This window comes from Diorhabda sublineata, chromosome 8 (genome assembly GCF_026230105.1).
Source record: "Diorhabda sublineata isolate icDioSubl1.1 chromosome 8, icDioSubl1.1, whole genome shotgun sequence".
NCBI lineage: Eukaryota > Metazoa > Arthropoda > Insecta > Coleoptera > Chrysomelidae > Diorhabda > Diorhabda sublineata.
Genome location: NC_079481.1, coordinates 6742703 through 6758242, shown reverse-complemented (window position 1 = coordinate 6758242; position 15540 = coordinate 6742703). Strand labels below are relative to the sequence as shown.

Genomic DNA, 15540 nt, shown 5'->3' with positions numbered 1-15540 from the left:
TTGTTGTCTTTTGTTGTCTTTTGTTGTCTTTTGTTGTCTTTTGTCGTCTTTTGTTGCCTTTTGTTGTCTTTTGTTGTCTTTTGTTGTCTTTTGTTGTCTTTTGTTGTCTTTTGTTGTCTTTTGTTGTCTTTTGTTGTCTCTTGTTGTCTCTTGTTGTCTTTTGTTGTCTATTGTGGTCTTTTGTTGTCTTTTGTTGTCTTTTGTTGTCTTTTGTTGTCTTTTGTTGTCTTTTGTCGTCTTTTGTTGTCTTTTGTTGTCTTTTGTTGTCTTTTGTTGTCTTTTGTTGTCTTTTGTTGTCTTTTGTTGTCTTTTGTTGTCTTTTGTTGTCTTTTGTTGTCTTTTGTTGTCTTTTGTTGTCTTTTGTTGTCTTTTGTTGTCTTTTGTTGTCTTTTGTTGTCTCTTGTTGTCCTTTGTTGTCTCTTGTTGTCTCTTGTTGTCTCTTGTTGTCTCTTGTTGTCTTTTGTTGTCTTTTATTGTCTTTTATTGTCTTTTATTGTCTTCTGTTGTCTTTTGTTGTCTTTTGTTGTCTTCTGTTGTCTTTTGTTGTCTTTTGTTGTCTTTTGTTGTCTTTTGTTGTCTTTTGTTGTCTTTTGTTGTCTTTTGTTGTCTTTTGTTGTCTTTTGTTGTCTTTTGTTGTCTTTTGTTGTCTTTTGTTGTCTTTTGTTGTCTTTTGTTGTCTTTTGTTGTCTTTTGTTGTCTTTTGTTGTCTTTTGTTGTCTTTTGTTGTCTTTTGTTGTCTTTTGTTGTCTTTTGTTGTCTTTTGTTGTCTTTTGTTGTCTTTTGTTGTCTTTTGTTGTCTTTTGTTGTCTTTTGTTGTCTTTTGTTGTCTTTTGTTGTCTTTTGTTGTCTCTTGTTGTCTCTTGTTGTTTCTTGTTGTCTTTTGTTGTCATTGTTTATGCTACAACTATTTGAAAATGAGCAGAATTAGGGCTCTTTTACTACAGAAAATAAGACTATATACTTTTTCCAGGGATAATTTAACCTTTTATAAATGGAATTTTGAGCTTAGGAACACAACGAACAGTTTTTTTCAGAGTATTGTTGAACATGTGAGTTTTACGAGCTCTCAAATGATTCTGTTTAAAATACGTATTTGGAATTTTACATATATGGTATCATCAAAATCAAAATGAAGTCGGTGAAATTACCACATTTCTAATTTTTAATAATTTTCTTCCTCCCATTCCTCTTTCCAATTTCTTCAATACTTTTTTGATGTAATTACAGTTAATTTTCCATGTGGTGACTCTCTATGGGCGTCATTGTCTCTAATATAATAATCGAACGCACTTACTGGGTCAAAATGTTAATTGGGATATAGTGGAATTTTAGATCCATTAAAATATACTGTTTTTAAAGACGAAGTTTGTTCGGAAACGAAGTTTTTTCGTTAATTAAGTTTACGGAAACTCTGCTCTACAAATCACATAACTTACAATCCGTTTAAGAAAGTTTTCAAAAACAAAAAAATCATTACTCCTGCTGTACATGTTTAGAAATTCAAACTATAATCTATTTAATAGTTAATTGGCCGTTCGTAGCAAAAGTTTCCCTCATTAGTACGAGTACGTGTTATGTAACGAGGAAATTCAATTCTACCAGATTTGGATAGACACTGTGTATTGGCTGGAAACGGAACAAATAAATCCGATCAGAGTGTGTGAGTTTAATAATTATTTACCTGTGTATACGTTGGAGGAGTAAAATAAATCTTTATTCACGTACTGTGGAGTTTTCTTAATTTACTTACACTGAAAAAACTGAATTTATGGAAATACGAGGATAGCCACAAACGTACCTGCTCCAATAAAAAAAAACACAAATAAATTTCTGAGCAGGTATTTTGGGAAACAACTTAATCCGGCCTCTTTTTTTGTATTGTGATTTATCAGTTTAAGTATATCACGAGATGTTAGAAAACGAAATTCAACTGCTAGTACTACTACTAATCCATATGAATTTGTTAACTTGGGAATAATGTTTCAACAAAATGATGTTAGAATACAATCGCCATCTCGGTAACTGACCTAACACCTCTAGATTTTTTTTTGTTGGGATATTGAGGTCTTAAAACAAGTGATTGTTGATGTATATAGAGCAACTTTCCATAACACTTTTCATCGAGTTTGACAAAAGATTAATAATGGGATTTTTACCACTAGGAACTAAGAGGATTGACCTAAAAGTACCTGGCACAACAAAGAAATCATAAATTTTCTTTTTGTAGTCTTTTGTTGTCTCTTGTTGTCTCTTGTTGTCTTTTGTTGTCTCTTGTTGTCTCTTGTTGTCTTTTGTTGTCTTTTGTTGTCTTTTGTTGTCTCTTGTTGTCTTTTGTTGTCTCTTGTTGTCTTTTGTTGTCTTTTGTTGTCTCTTGTTGTCTTTTGTTGTCTTTCGTTGTCTCTTGTTGTCTCTTGTTGTCTCTTGTTGTCTCTTGTTGTCTCTTGTTGTCTCTTGTTGTCTTTTGTTGTCTTTTGTTGTCTTTTGTTGTCTTTTGTTGCCTTTTGTTGTCTTTTGTTGTCTCTTGTTGTCTCTTGTTGTCTCTTGTTGTCTCTTGTTGTCTTTTGTTGTCTTTCGTTGTCTTTTGTTGTCTTTCGTTGCCTTTTGTTGCCTTTTGTTGTCTTTTGTGGTCTTTTGTTGCTTTTTGTTGTCTTTTGTTGTCTTTTGTTGTCTTTTGTTGTCTCTTGTTGTATTTTGTTGTCTTTTGTTGTCTTTCGTTGCCTTTTGTTGCCTTTTGTTGTCTTTTGTGGTCTTTTGTTGCTTTTTGTTGTCTTTTGTGGTCTTTTGTTGCTTTTTGTTGTCTTTTGTTGTCTCTTGTTGTCTCTTGTTGTCTTTTGTTGTCTTTTGTTGTCTTTTGTTGTCTTTTGTGGTCTTTTGTTGCTTTTTGTTGTCTTTTGTTGTCTTTTGTTGTCTCTTGTTGTCTTTTGTTGTCTTTCGTTGTCTCTTGTTGTCTCTTGTTGTCTTTTGTTGTCTTTTGTTGTCTTTTGTTGCCTTTTGTTGTCTTTTGTTGTCTTTTGTTGTCTTTTGTTGTCTTTTGTTGTCTTTTGTTGTCTCTTGTTGTCTTTTGTTGTCTTTCGTTGTCTTTCGTTGTCTTTTGTTGTCTTTTGTTGTCTTTTGTTGTATTTTGTCGTCTTTTGTCGTCTTTTGTTGTCTTTTGTTGTCTTTTGTTGTCTTTCGTTGTCTTTTGTTGTCTTTCGTTGTCTTTCGTTGTCTTTCGTTGTCTTTTGTTGTCTCTTGTTGTCTTTTGTTGTCTTTTGTTGTCTTTTGTTGTCTTTTGTTGCCTTTTGTTGTCTTTTGTTGTCTTTCGTTGTCTTTCGTTGTCTTTTGTTGTCTCTTGTTGTCTTTTGTTGTCTCTTGTTGTCTTTTGTTGCCTTTTATTGTTTTTTGTTGTATTATTCAGTTTTTTCGTTCAATTATATTATGAAATCTTTGTTCTTTATTCGTTCTCATACACAAACTTTTTTTAGAGAATTGTAGTCATTCATTACATCTTTTTTTCTGTTCTCTTTCTAGTAATTTGTTCTTTCTGTTGTTTTTTGTTTTTACATATTTGAAATCTCTTTTATAATCTTTCTTATCCTTTCGTAGTCTTCTTATGTCGTCGTCGATGTAATTTTGGTGTAAAAAACGTATCATCCGATCTTATCGAATAATAATAATCAAAATTGCACCAGGACTTGAGGAAAGCTTCACCACAAAAAAATTTAGAGCAAATTAACTCATCTGCACTTATTCAAGTGGAGCTTCTAATTGACTTTCGTTTTCACGATTGAATGGATCGATTGAGCGCTTCCAATAACTCGAATCGGATGGAATTCCTTTTAATATGAGTTTCGAAGCTTTTTCAAAGCACAAAATTAGGCGAATTTATCACAAAAGTTTATGAGAAAGATAGTAATGATAATAATGATCCTTAATTTAGTCAATATCATAATAGAGACTGTTTTCCCTACAAATATTGTTAGCAATACTTCTTATAAAATGTATGACACCTTGAACATTTTACTCTGATCTTAATAATGAAATATTCGACCTTCCCGAAACATGGAAGGAATACATCGAACTTAAACTCGTTTCAAGGTTCATTCCAATATCAGAAAAAGAAATTCCACGTCACTAAATGGATTTACATGGGCGTAGTCAAAATATAAATACCGTCAAGCATCCAAAGATTTTATCAGTCCTCATCAGTTTACGAATCAACAACACAGACCTTTTTTTTGTCACAATGTTAAAATTGGTGGTGTTGTCTGCTTTCGTAGCCTTCGTCGCAACCAAACCGAGTGGGGTATTGGTACAAAATCCTGTTGTGCAGACTTACGGGGCTCCTCTCGTAACTGGAATTCCTTCAGCTGTGAGTCACAGCTACAGAAGCGATTTGATCAGCCATCCTCTAGTGGCAACACACGCTATTGTCGAAACTCCAGTTGTTGAAAATGTTGTTGCCACCGCAGTACCATCAGCAGTCAGTCATACGTACAGAAAAGACGTAATCAACGAACCAGTTGTAGCTGCTGTCAGTACTCCCGTTGTTGAAAACGTTGTAGCTAAAGTTGCTACACCAATTGTCGATGTAGTACCATCAGCAGTCAGTCATACGTACAGAAAAGACGTAATCAACGAACCAGTTGTAGCTGCTGTCAGTACTCCCGTTGTTGAAAACGTTGTAGCTAAAGTTGCTACACCAATCGTGGATGTAGTACCATCTGAAGTAAGTATTGCTAAAGTAGCTGCTCCAGTAGTATCTGATGTGGTTGCTCCATCTGCGGTTAGTCACAGTTTCAGAAGTGATTTTATCAATAACCAAGTTGTAGCTGATTATTATACACCTACTGTAGTTGCTAAACATATAGCTGCTCCATCTTTGTACTACTCTGGAAACATTCCAAATGTTTATGTTTGGTAGAAGACAAGGCTGATGGTCACGTGAAATGTAAACTATTTAGTTTTAAGCAAAAATAATAAATTTTCAAATTGGAAATGAAGTTTTTTATTTCAAATATTATGTTTTCCGCCAACAAAGATTAGGGATGTTGACCTAAGGATGCTAGGTAACGTGGCCACTTATTTTTCGTCTGGGGCTATTTTGTGTAATCATGACAAAAATTTGGACATTAAACTCTTGAAACTACAAGAAATATTAAAAAGAATTGAACACTAATTACAGAGAAATGTTTCAAAGTACAAGACGTCCGGGTGCATCAATGTTATATCGTGATACCGAGTTCGATTTATCAAGTTGTGGCTCTTGTTCTGACATAATAATTTTCTATTTAAAATTAGGCAACATTGCACAAATGTAACCCAGACAGAGACACAACATTAACGTATCGTCTTGAATTACTTAATTTTTGTCTTATATTACTTACCTAATTTCAATTTATTATTGTATTCGTTAAGATTTGTCATAAACTGATCGCTTTTAATGGAACCAATGTCATAGTTAAGCGATTCCAAGTGTCCCGTAGACACGATCATAAATATAATTATTTATAGCTCTATAGTTCCGTATTCGTCGAGTTCTTTTGTCAGATTATTGAAACCAAGTTTAATTAAATATTTTCTTGCATAATAAATAATTTTCTGTTTGGTTCTATCATTGGTTAGCCTGAAGATACATTACAGCTCTTCAATGTACATCCCAGTTTTTTTGGTTTGTGGAAAAACCAATTTTTTGTTGTGATATCTTTGTTATCATTATAAGTATTAATATTGATTTCTTTAATGAACTGGAAAATCTAGTGCGACTGTTTTGTTTTTGCAATTCTGAATATAAAAATTGAGAATATTTTCCTTTCATTAAAAAATGTTTACCAGCTAAGGGAAAATTTCGGAAGCAACTTCCTTGTAGCTATTTGGAGAATATTATAGACATTATATTACCCTCCAATGTCTGGATCAAATATCGTGAAAGTTGCGGTTATTTTACATTTATGTTAAAAGCCTTTTAGAGTGAACCCGGATACCTAAGTCAGCTAGATTAGTGAGATCAATTCATTTCTACATGAATTAACTTTTCATAATTTTAATTTTTGTTGCATATAAATGTCCATTCGAGCTACTAAATCTTGTTTTATTGATATTACTAAAGTTCTACTCTATAAAAAGTTCTCCACGGTGCAAATCCGAAATTAAATATTATTTGACAAGTTTGACGTTTTATTTGTTTGACTTATGTCAAAATTGAAATGAAATCAATCGTTCTATAAGGTTTTTTCCAAAAATGATCATTGTATATACGTTTAATGATTTTGTTTGTGAGTTTTTTGTTTGTAAAACTCCTTTGGACTTAAAGTTTGATATAAAATGAATCTCCGATCTCCTTGTTGGAATTTAAGCACTTTGACAACCTTACCAACTACACCGTCACGGCTGGATATAAGTTTCGACGAGATGTAGGTATAAAAGCATTGAAATTTGTAAAGGATTTGTCAAGTTACTGATTGTATTGGTTACAACTTATATATTTTGTATTTCTGAACAAATCGGCTAATCAGAACCGGACTTACAGGTGTGTTTTTATAACAATGTTTCCACTTTCCCCATCTTTTAAATTGAAGAAACTTTGTTCACTATTTTTACAAATTTACTGTTACCCCTTGACACAAAAACATCTGTTCGACTCCTTTTTTGTCTATTACAAGACGCAAATACGGAAACGCTCCACCAGCTTACCCTATATGAACGAATTTTTTAGGGCGTGATAAGCAGTTGTACATTATAGAAGGATAACCTGGGGAGAGGACTGGCATCTAGATATACCCTTATTTATGTAATCTATACGATAAAATCAGCACAAAAACATTCTCGGGGAAGCTGACGCGAATTTCAATTAGGATGTATTGAGGACAATTTATTTTGTGTTAAAATGTGTATACTAGCGGCAGGAATAATTTTTTTTATATACCCCTATAAATTACACTTATTTACATATTTTGAGTTTGTTTTATATACCCCGAAACAGATGTTTATAAATGTGTTGACCTAAAAGCGATAGTAGAAATATTTTTTTTCTTCAAAAAAATTATTTTTTTCAATTATTCATATGGTTATTAGAGTAGAAATTTTCAATCCTAAATTGAAAGAAATTATTTAAAAACAGCTTTTTGGATTTCCTATAGCAAAAAAAATAAAAAGTGAGTACGACGTGTGTTTTGTTGTATTTAGTTGCTTTTTGTTTATTTTTTTGCTTTTTGTTGTTGTTCTTTGCAGTTTTTTTATCGTTTTTTGTTGTTCTTTGTTCTCTTTTTTTAATTTATTCCATAGTTTCTTTTATATTCTTTATCAATTCCTTTACTTGTGTTATTTATTGTTGTCTTTCATTGTTATTTATTACCTTTTGTTGACAATTGTATAATTTTTTGCTCTCGCTTATTTTTATTCTTGTTTTGACCTTTACCTACTTTTTTCAAGTCTTTTATTTCTTTTTGTTCGTAGATACTTTAAAAAAACACATTTTTAGCATATTGGATTTCCTTTAGCAAAAAAAAAATAAAAAGTAAGTACGACGTGTGTTTTGTTGTATTTCGTTGCTTTTTGTCTACTTTTTTGCTTTTTGTTGTTGTTCTTTGGAGTGTTTTCTTGTCGTTTTTATTCTCTTTCTTTAATTTATTTCATAATTTCTTTTGTTTTATTCATCAATACCTTTTCTTGTATCGTTAATTGTTGTCTCCCATTGCAATTCATTACTTTTTCTTGACAATTGTTGTCATTTGTTAATTTTTATTCCCTTTTTGATCCATTTCCTAATTGTTTCTAGTCTTTTATTTATTTTGTATTCATAGATTCTTGAAAAAAACACATCTTCAGCATTTTGGATTTGCTGTAGCAAAAAATAGAAACTACGACGTGTGTTTATGTTCAATTGTATTTTATTCATTTTTTTGCTTTTTGTTGTTGTTCTTTGGAGTGTTTTCTTGTAGTTTTTGTTCTCTTTTTTCAATTTATTTCATAATTTATTTTGTTTTATCCATCAATACCTTTTCTTGTATCGTTTATTGTTGTCTCCCATTATAATTCATTACTTTTTCTTGACAATTGTTGTCATTTGTTACCCTGGTTAATTTTTATTCCCTTTTTGATCAATTTCCTAATTTTTTCTAGTCTTTTATTTGTTTTGTATTCATAGATTCTTGAAAAAAACACATCTTCACCATTTTGGATTTGCTATAGCAAAAAAAAAATAGAAACTTACGACGTGTGTTTGTGTTTAATTGTTTTTTATTCATTTTTTTGCGTTTTGTTGTTGTTCTTTGCAGTGTTTTGTTGTTTTTTGTTCTGTTTTGTTCTCTTTCGTTTATTAGTCTTATAATTTGTCTTGTATTCTCATCAATCTCTTTTCTTGTTTCGTTTTATGTTGTCTGTCATTGCCTTTACTTGTCAATTGTTGTTATTTTTTGCTTTGGCTTATTTTTATTTTCCTTTTCTTCATCATTTTGGATTTCCTATAGCAGAACAAAATAAAAAGTACGACGTCTGTTGTTGTTTTTCTTTCCAGTATTTTCTTGTCATTTTTTGTTCTCTTTCGTTGATTTTTTTCATAATTTCCATATTATTTATCAATCCCTTCTCTTGTGATGTTTTTTGTTGTCTCTAATTGTCATTAACTGCCTTTTGTTGTCATTTGTTGTTCTCCCTTAGTTTTATTCTATTTTTAATCCCTTCGGGACTTTTGAAGGCAAATAACTAGTAAGTTGATTATTTCAACTTGCTATTAAATATGATATTAAGACAATTTGGGGACGTTTCACAGTAATGACAAATTGAATCTCGATAACTATTGTTTTAAAATGAATCTTCGTTTAATACAAGAGATCTTACATCAAGGTCGTCGAATGTGGGATTTTAGGAATAATTAGGAAAGCAAAAACACACAGTTTTAGCTTTGCATTAAATTCAATCTTGTCAAACTCCTTTTTTATGTGTATTAATACGTTAATTCAACTAATATGAGTAAACGCGTCCAAACGCGAAAATCGTTATTTATGTCCTTTGATATAGTACATCGTCTCTACAAATTATTGTGCTCAATAATAACCAAACGTCCCTTGTGGCTTGTGTGGTTGATATGTTTCTGTTTATTTAACCACGCCGTTATACCATTCCTCTTTGGTGTATACACAAGAAAAATAATATGCTAATTTGTCACAACAAATTGTAATTTCAATATCAAAGACCCAAAACATTTTTCTCTCTATTAGTTCAACGAAATAGTTACTGAGTAGAGTTACGAGGTCTTCCAACAAAGAATTGAGAAAAATTTGACCCTTGCCACGTAAGAAAAAAAGTCGCCAAGCAATAGATCCGGAAAATAAAGTGGATCGCATCGAATCATTTTTTTACTAGCTTTATTATAATATTTGACATCCGTAAAAACTGTTTGGACTAATTTAATTATTTGTACTTTATGAAACAACGGCTACTACAATTATACACATTTTATAGTCTAGTCAATGACGTTAAAAAAATGTGAATTGTGTATTTATCCAATAAATGAAAATTTGGATTTCTGTTTACCCTCTATTTCAAAATCTACCCTATGTCGATGTTTGCTTTTTCTTTTTTGGTAATAAAAACCGCCCCTATTTGAGAAGAATTTATAAATTTCGTCTATGTAATGAACGGAAATCATATAGTCTAGTCAATGACGTTAAAAAAAGTGTGAATTGTGTATTTATCCAATAAATGAAAATCGGATTTCTGTTTACCCTCTATTTCAAAATCTACCCTATGTCGATGTTTGCTTTTTCTTTTTTGGTAATAAAAACCGCCCCTATTTGAGAAGAATTTATAAATTTCGACTATGTAATGAAGGGAAATCATATAGTCTAGTCAATGACGTTAAAAAAATTGTGAATTGTGTATTTATCCAATAAATGAAAATCGGATTTCTGTTTACCCTCTATTTCAAAATCAACCCTATGTCGAGGTTTAATTTTTCTTTTTTGGTAATAGAAACCACTCCTATTTGAGAAGAAGTTATAAATTTCGACAATGTAATCAACGGAAATCATATTTGTATCAGTAAAATGGATGGCAATTGAAAATTTTTGATATAATTCATGATTTATCAACCACTTTCGTGCATTCGGCTTCTCTATACAACGTGTACATGAAATACAACTGTAAATGCCATGCCGACAGTAAGCTTAAGTTTAACATAGCCACTCTGTATATCCATCAATATTTTTTCACCATAACTCGCTTACTTTTTAAGCAATCATTAAAAATAGCATTATTGGTTCTAAAAGGGCTAAATCTCACTCGATTTTTATCCTACAAAAAAAATTGGTATGGGAAAATTTTTGAAACAAAAACCACAATTTTGAACTTTACTAAATTTTACGTAACACTATTAGTTCATGAGTTATTTTGAAGGAAATGCGATAAATTACCAAAATCATTTTCTTACTTTTTTTTTCCAAAAATTAGTACTTAAAACTAGTCAAACTCTCAAAACATATTATGAGGACATGAATAAAGTGAATTGTGATATAGTGATGATTTTTTTTTAAATTTTAATAGGGTAAAAGAGGGGGTGAGGTTTTCACAAATTATTTACAACGAAAAAATAGGAATAGGAAATAATTCTCTTCATAACTCGCTTAGTTTTGATGCTAGAAACTTCAATAAGAAATTAAAATGAAGATTTTTTAAAGTACTTGAAAACAGCTTCTATAAGTTTTCCACAAAAAATGCATACGTTTGAAAATACCAATCAATTTTTAACAAGGAATAATTCCGTTTGTATTTGGTATGTAAATATTATAAATACAAAATTTTTTGTATTTTTTTATAAACTATAATCTTGTTCTTGTATTTTTTCGAAAAAATGCATTTTTCTTCAGTTATCCGAGAAAAAACGTCCGCAAACGTGTTTTTTTTGGCTGAAAATCGAAAATTTCAATCACGAATAACTCGAAAAGTATTGATTTTCAGAAAAAACATTACTAAACAAAAATGCTTATGATGAGTCAATTTATGGATTTACGTACGTTTTTTAATAAAAATTTTTTTACCCCCTAGGTGAAATTAACCCCTAGAGAAAAAGTATCACTCGGTAGAGGGTATGAGATAAATACACGAGAAAAGGGGGGTTATTGACTGAATAATACCTTAATAAGCACCTAGTCGGCCCACTTTTCTAAATTTAGTTTTTAAATGTATCAAAACTGCACCTGGTGTTTGCAAGAGTTTGCTGAAAATGATCCGAATGCTAGGGAGATCAAATGATATAAATATGATTATTGTCCATATGTTTATTACGAATTTTCAATAAATATCGTTAATTACATGATCATTTGGTAGCAGTTTTCAAAATCACCAGCCATATCCATAAGACCAAGGAGCAGCATAAGCAGCAACAACTGGTTTGCTCACTATGTCACTCCTGTAGCTGTGACTTACCGCAGCAGGAACGGCAACTGGAGCAGCAACGTATTTCTGAACAACGGGGGCGGCGACAACAGGAGCTGTGGCTATATACTTTTGAACAACTGGTGTTGAATAAGCAACGACTGCTGGTTCACTGATGACGTCCTTTCTGTAGGTGTGACTTACAGCGGAAGGTACTGCAGCTACTACTGGTGCGCTGTAAGTTTCTACTACTGGATTCCCTAACCATACTCCGCTTGGTTTAGCGACAGTAAGAGCTAAAAGAGCGGACAACACCACCAATTTGAACATTTTCGTAAAATAGGTCTGTGTTGTTAGTAGTAGAACTGACTGACAGAAACTGATAATTTTTCATATTTACCAGCGGGTTTTATACTAATTTCAAGGCGGAAATTCTAGATTAATTTTTTTATAAGCGAAATTTTGGTTTTAACCTCGACTTAAGGTTAATATATAGTGCAATACTTGATATTGTGAAACTTGATATGCAGATTTTATTTTATAATGTTAGTTGTGAAAACTCATGGTCTGTTAGTTTTTTTTTTATACTTATTCTCTTTCTAATGTACATGGCTTGAATAACTTCTCATTTTAGAAATAAAAAATATTGATTTTTAAGCCGATAATAGGTCTCATAAACTTTTTATTAGTGTTAAGTTCAGGTTTATATTTTGATACAAACCGTCGTATGTTTGGTCCTATTAGTTTTTCAAAATATTCCAAAGATTTGAAGTGAAAACACTGCTTTCTGACTTCCCTGTGTAATTTATACCACAAAAACTCAATAGGGTTAAAGTCTGTGATTACGTTCAGTTCTTTCAAATACTTTTTGCACTGATTTTTAAGAATCATTGTCATGCAAAGTATATTACATTTTCTTCTCATATTTTTTTATAGCATTCTTTCTTCTAAATCACTACAAGTTTTACCAGGTCTTCTGTCACCCTTCTTTTAAAACATCCCCTTACATTCGGGATTAAATTTTTTCTTACACCCAAAAATCTCAAATAGTGATTCATAAAAGTCAATTTCACTATTCACGTGTCCAATTTTCATGTTCTATAGCCCACTGCGACTTTTTAATTTCATTTTAACATTTCTAAAAAAATTTCTTCACTGAAATTCTTCCAAAAAAGTCAAATTCTGTCAATCTACTTTCACAAGTACTAAAGATTTATTGATCTGAGCTGATCGGGTCGTTTGCTTGACAACATAAAAGTTTAGTGTTTTATTTTGATCGATAGTATATATAATAATATATACAGAGTGTTCGATTAAAATACATTGTTGATCTTATTAAATGGATTCACTATTGTTACAGGATTTGTAAACTTGTGGTTTCTAATAAGCGAATAAAATCTCAAACTATGGATCAAAAAACAGTCACTTGCTTTTTGTGGATCAAATTCGCTCTTTTCAATTCACTCTCTTGATTATTTGAAATTAGTGTAGTTCAAAATTACATTTAAAAGAAAGTTCATTAAGTAAAATTTCAATACTTATCAGATCTTTCGCGTTATTCATTCTCGAAACTAAACGACAACTTCTTGGAAACTGTGAATCAAGATTCAAAATCTTTTTTTGCATAACCAGCTCATCTTCTAGTTTAAAATAACAAAATTCGTATTCAAAATTAGTTCAAAAATATAGATTATAAACTGTTTAGTAAGTTCTAATCGTTTTTGATTTATTTACAGATAGTTTGATATATAATTTAATGCAGCAAGGACCCAGGTTACTATTCTTACAAAGAAGACTGCAAATATCAGAGAAAATAACTTGTTGTATGTTATGATTGGAAGCGATATGTCACGTGGTCGATATAGATAAGGCAGCTTCACAAAAACTTGAAGCCTTCTTCAAGACCACAAAGCTATATACTCCGCAACAGCTTCAAATCGTCTACAAGGCCAGAGCATTTCGGCTTATCCAGACTTGACCAGAAACTTGGACAGTTTAGTACATAGATGAAGTGTTGATGGTCTGACAACTAGATCAAATGTTCTTCCGAGCTATCTAATATAATCCCAAGTAGAGCAGTTTTTGCAAAACCTACTCGACGGGGAGATCATAAGTACAGAGTTTACCTGTAAACGCCCAGAATGTCAATCTCTTTGGAGAAGTGCAAGCTACCAAAGCACGTCGTTCTTGTACACTACAAACTACAGAAGTTCAAGATGAATATGCACAGGCATCTCCATACCCTCTTGTGTTTGCTTTTTACATAAAAAAGTAGATTTTTTCTAGTTTCCATAAGAAGAGTGAAACTTCATTGTTTACGTTTTTCTCTGGCTAATCAACATAAAAAATACTCAGCTTTTTTGCTCACACTCATCAATAGATGATAATACTTAATTCTGTAAAATGGCAACAGTGTAATTTTTCTTATAGTATGTGAAGTTGAGGTGTGTTAAAAGTTTCTTCGTCAATATTGTCGACTATAATGAATAATTTTGTTGTTGTATTTTATTTAATGTAAACAAAAATTGATATTTAAAAAAATAGCTCGCAATAAATCTGTTCCTGGTATAAATGTCGTTAGAATTACGTCTAGTAGACGTAGTGAGCAACTGGAAAGATCGAGAGTGTGAATGGCTATCGCCTACAACCTCTAAAAAGCGCCTCGTCAAAATCAGGACATACTTTTTGATCGAGAAAAGGTAGATTGGAATATTTATACTTTAGTTAACATTATCGAACAAATCAGTAGAATATTTAAGAATAAACATCTTCATCTAATATTTTTTTGATAAATTGGAGAGCAGACAAGTCAAAAGGCTTCAGGAGGAGGCTAAATATTCGGAATTGTAAAGAAGAAGATGGAGTTGGCTTGTGGGGATTTATTAACATTTGTAGTACTCATAGTGTAGGGAAGTTCAGTACAGTAGTAAGGACCATTATTGTCCAATAATTATAAAGCGTTTTTTCAAATTCAAATTTCCATTTTATCGTTGTGTCACAAGATATCTTAGATTCCCAGAAGAATATGTCAAACAGGATTAAAGATTTCACGTGATTTTGAATTTAAAATGATAACAATATGTATATTTTTTCGAAATATTTATTTATAATTGATATTTTTCATCAGTTTTTTCATTTACCATCCGTGTCCGTACGCCCATGGAGCGGCGTAAGTTGCAATAACTGGTTTACTGACGATGTCACTTCTATAACTGTGACTAAGTGCAGCAGGAACGGCAATAGGTGCAGCGACATATTTTTGAACAACCGGAGCAGTAGCTACGTATTTCTGAACAACGGGGGCGGCGACAACAGGAGCTGTGGCTACATACTTTTGAACAACTGGTGTTGAATAAGCAACGACTGCTGGTTCACTGATGACGTCCTTTCTGTAGGTGTGACTTACAGCGGAAGGTACTGCAGCTACTACTGGTGCGCTGTAAGTTTCCACTACTGGATTTTCCACCCACACTCCGCTTGGTTTAGCGACAGCGAGAGCTAATAGAGCAGACAACACCACCAATTTGAACATTTTCGTAAAATAGGTCTGTGTTGTTAGTAGTAGAACTGACTGACAGAAACTGATAATTTTTCATATTTGAAAGCGGGTTTTATACGAATTTCAACCGGATATAAAGTGAGTAATATTGCGAGACATTATTTATTAAAAGGATTTTTAGATTGGACCTTGAATCAAGGTGAAAAACTAGATATATAGTTCACTTCATTCTTTTCTCAAAAATTCGCTATTGAAAATAAAAATATAACGCGCAATATGAAAAAAACTATAAAAGCACTAAAAAGAAGTACGAATGTCAATGAAGAAGATGTTGAAAATATTTAACAGCTAATGTTTTGGCATAATCCCAATCTTAAATAAAAAGGTAAATTATTATAGTGTGCGATAAGTTTTGTAGTTAATGAGATACAGGGTGTGGAATTGCTTTATAATTTCATTAGAAGCAACAATATGAAGTAAAAATAGTTCTTTTCAGAGCATATGTTCAAAATGTGTAACTCCAGCCAACATGCAAGCATCCGCTCTACGTCTAAAGGATTGCCGAATATGTTACCAGTTACTAATAACAGTACCTTGTATGATACGATTTCGAAGATCGGAATTGTGTAAATGAACTACTTTAGATATTCCCACACATAAAAATCCAGAGGATTGTGTCCAGGTGACCT

The 15540-nt window shown here is 31.8% G+C and overlaps 2 protein-coding genes across 2 annotated transcripts; both read right to left on the bottom strand.

Annotated features, from left to right (window-relative positions):
- Positions 1-11316: 11316 nt before the first annotated feature.
- LOC130447863 (pupal cuticle protein G1A-like) lies at positions 11317-11682 on the bottom strand. The gene has a single exon (XM_056784901.1). The coding sequence runs from the start codon at positions 11680-11682 to the stop codon at positions 11317-11319; it is 366 nt and encodes a 121-aa protein (XP_056640879.1).
- A 2806-nt stretch (positions 11683-14488) lies between these two features.
- On the bottom strand, positions 14489-14884 carry LOC130447862 (cuticle protein 38-like). The gene has a single exon (XM_056784900.1). It carries the CDS (start codon positions 14882-14884, stop codon positions 14489-14491), a length of 396 nt encoding a protein of 131 aa, XP_056640878.1.
- Between the last annotated feature and the right edge of the window lie 656 nt (positions 14885-15540).

Coding starts and splice junctions, on each gene's coding strand:
- LOC130447863 (XM_056784901.1), bottom strand. CDS start 11,682: ATGTTCAAATTGGTGGTGTTGTCCGCTCTTTTAGCTCTTACTGTCGCT.
- LOC130447862 (XM_056784900.1), bottom strand. CDS start 14,884: ATGTTCAAATTGGTGGTGTTGTCTGCTCTATTAGCTCTCGCTGTCGCT.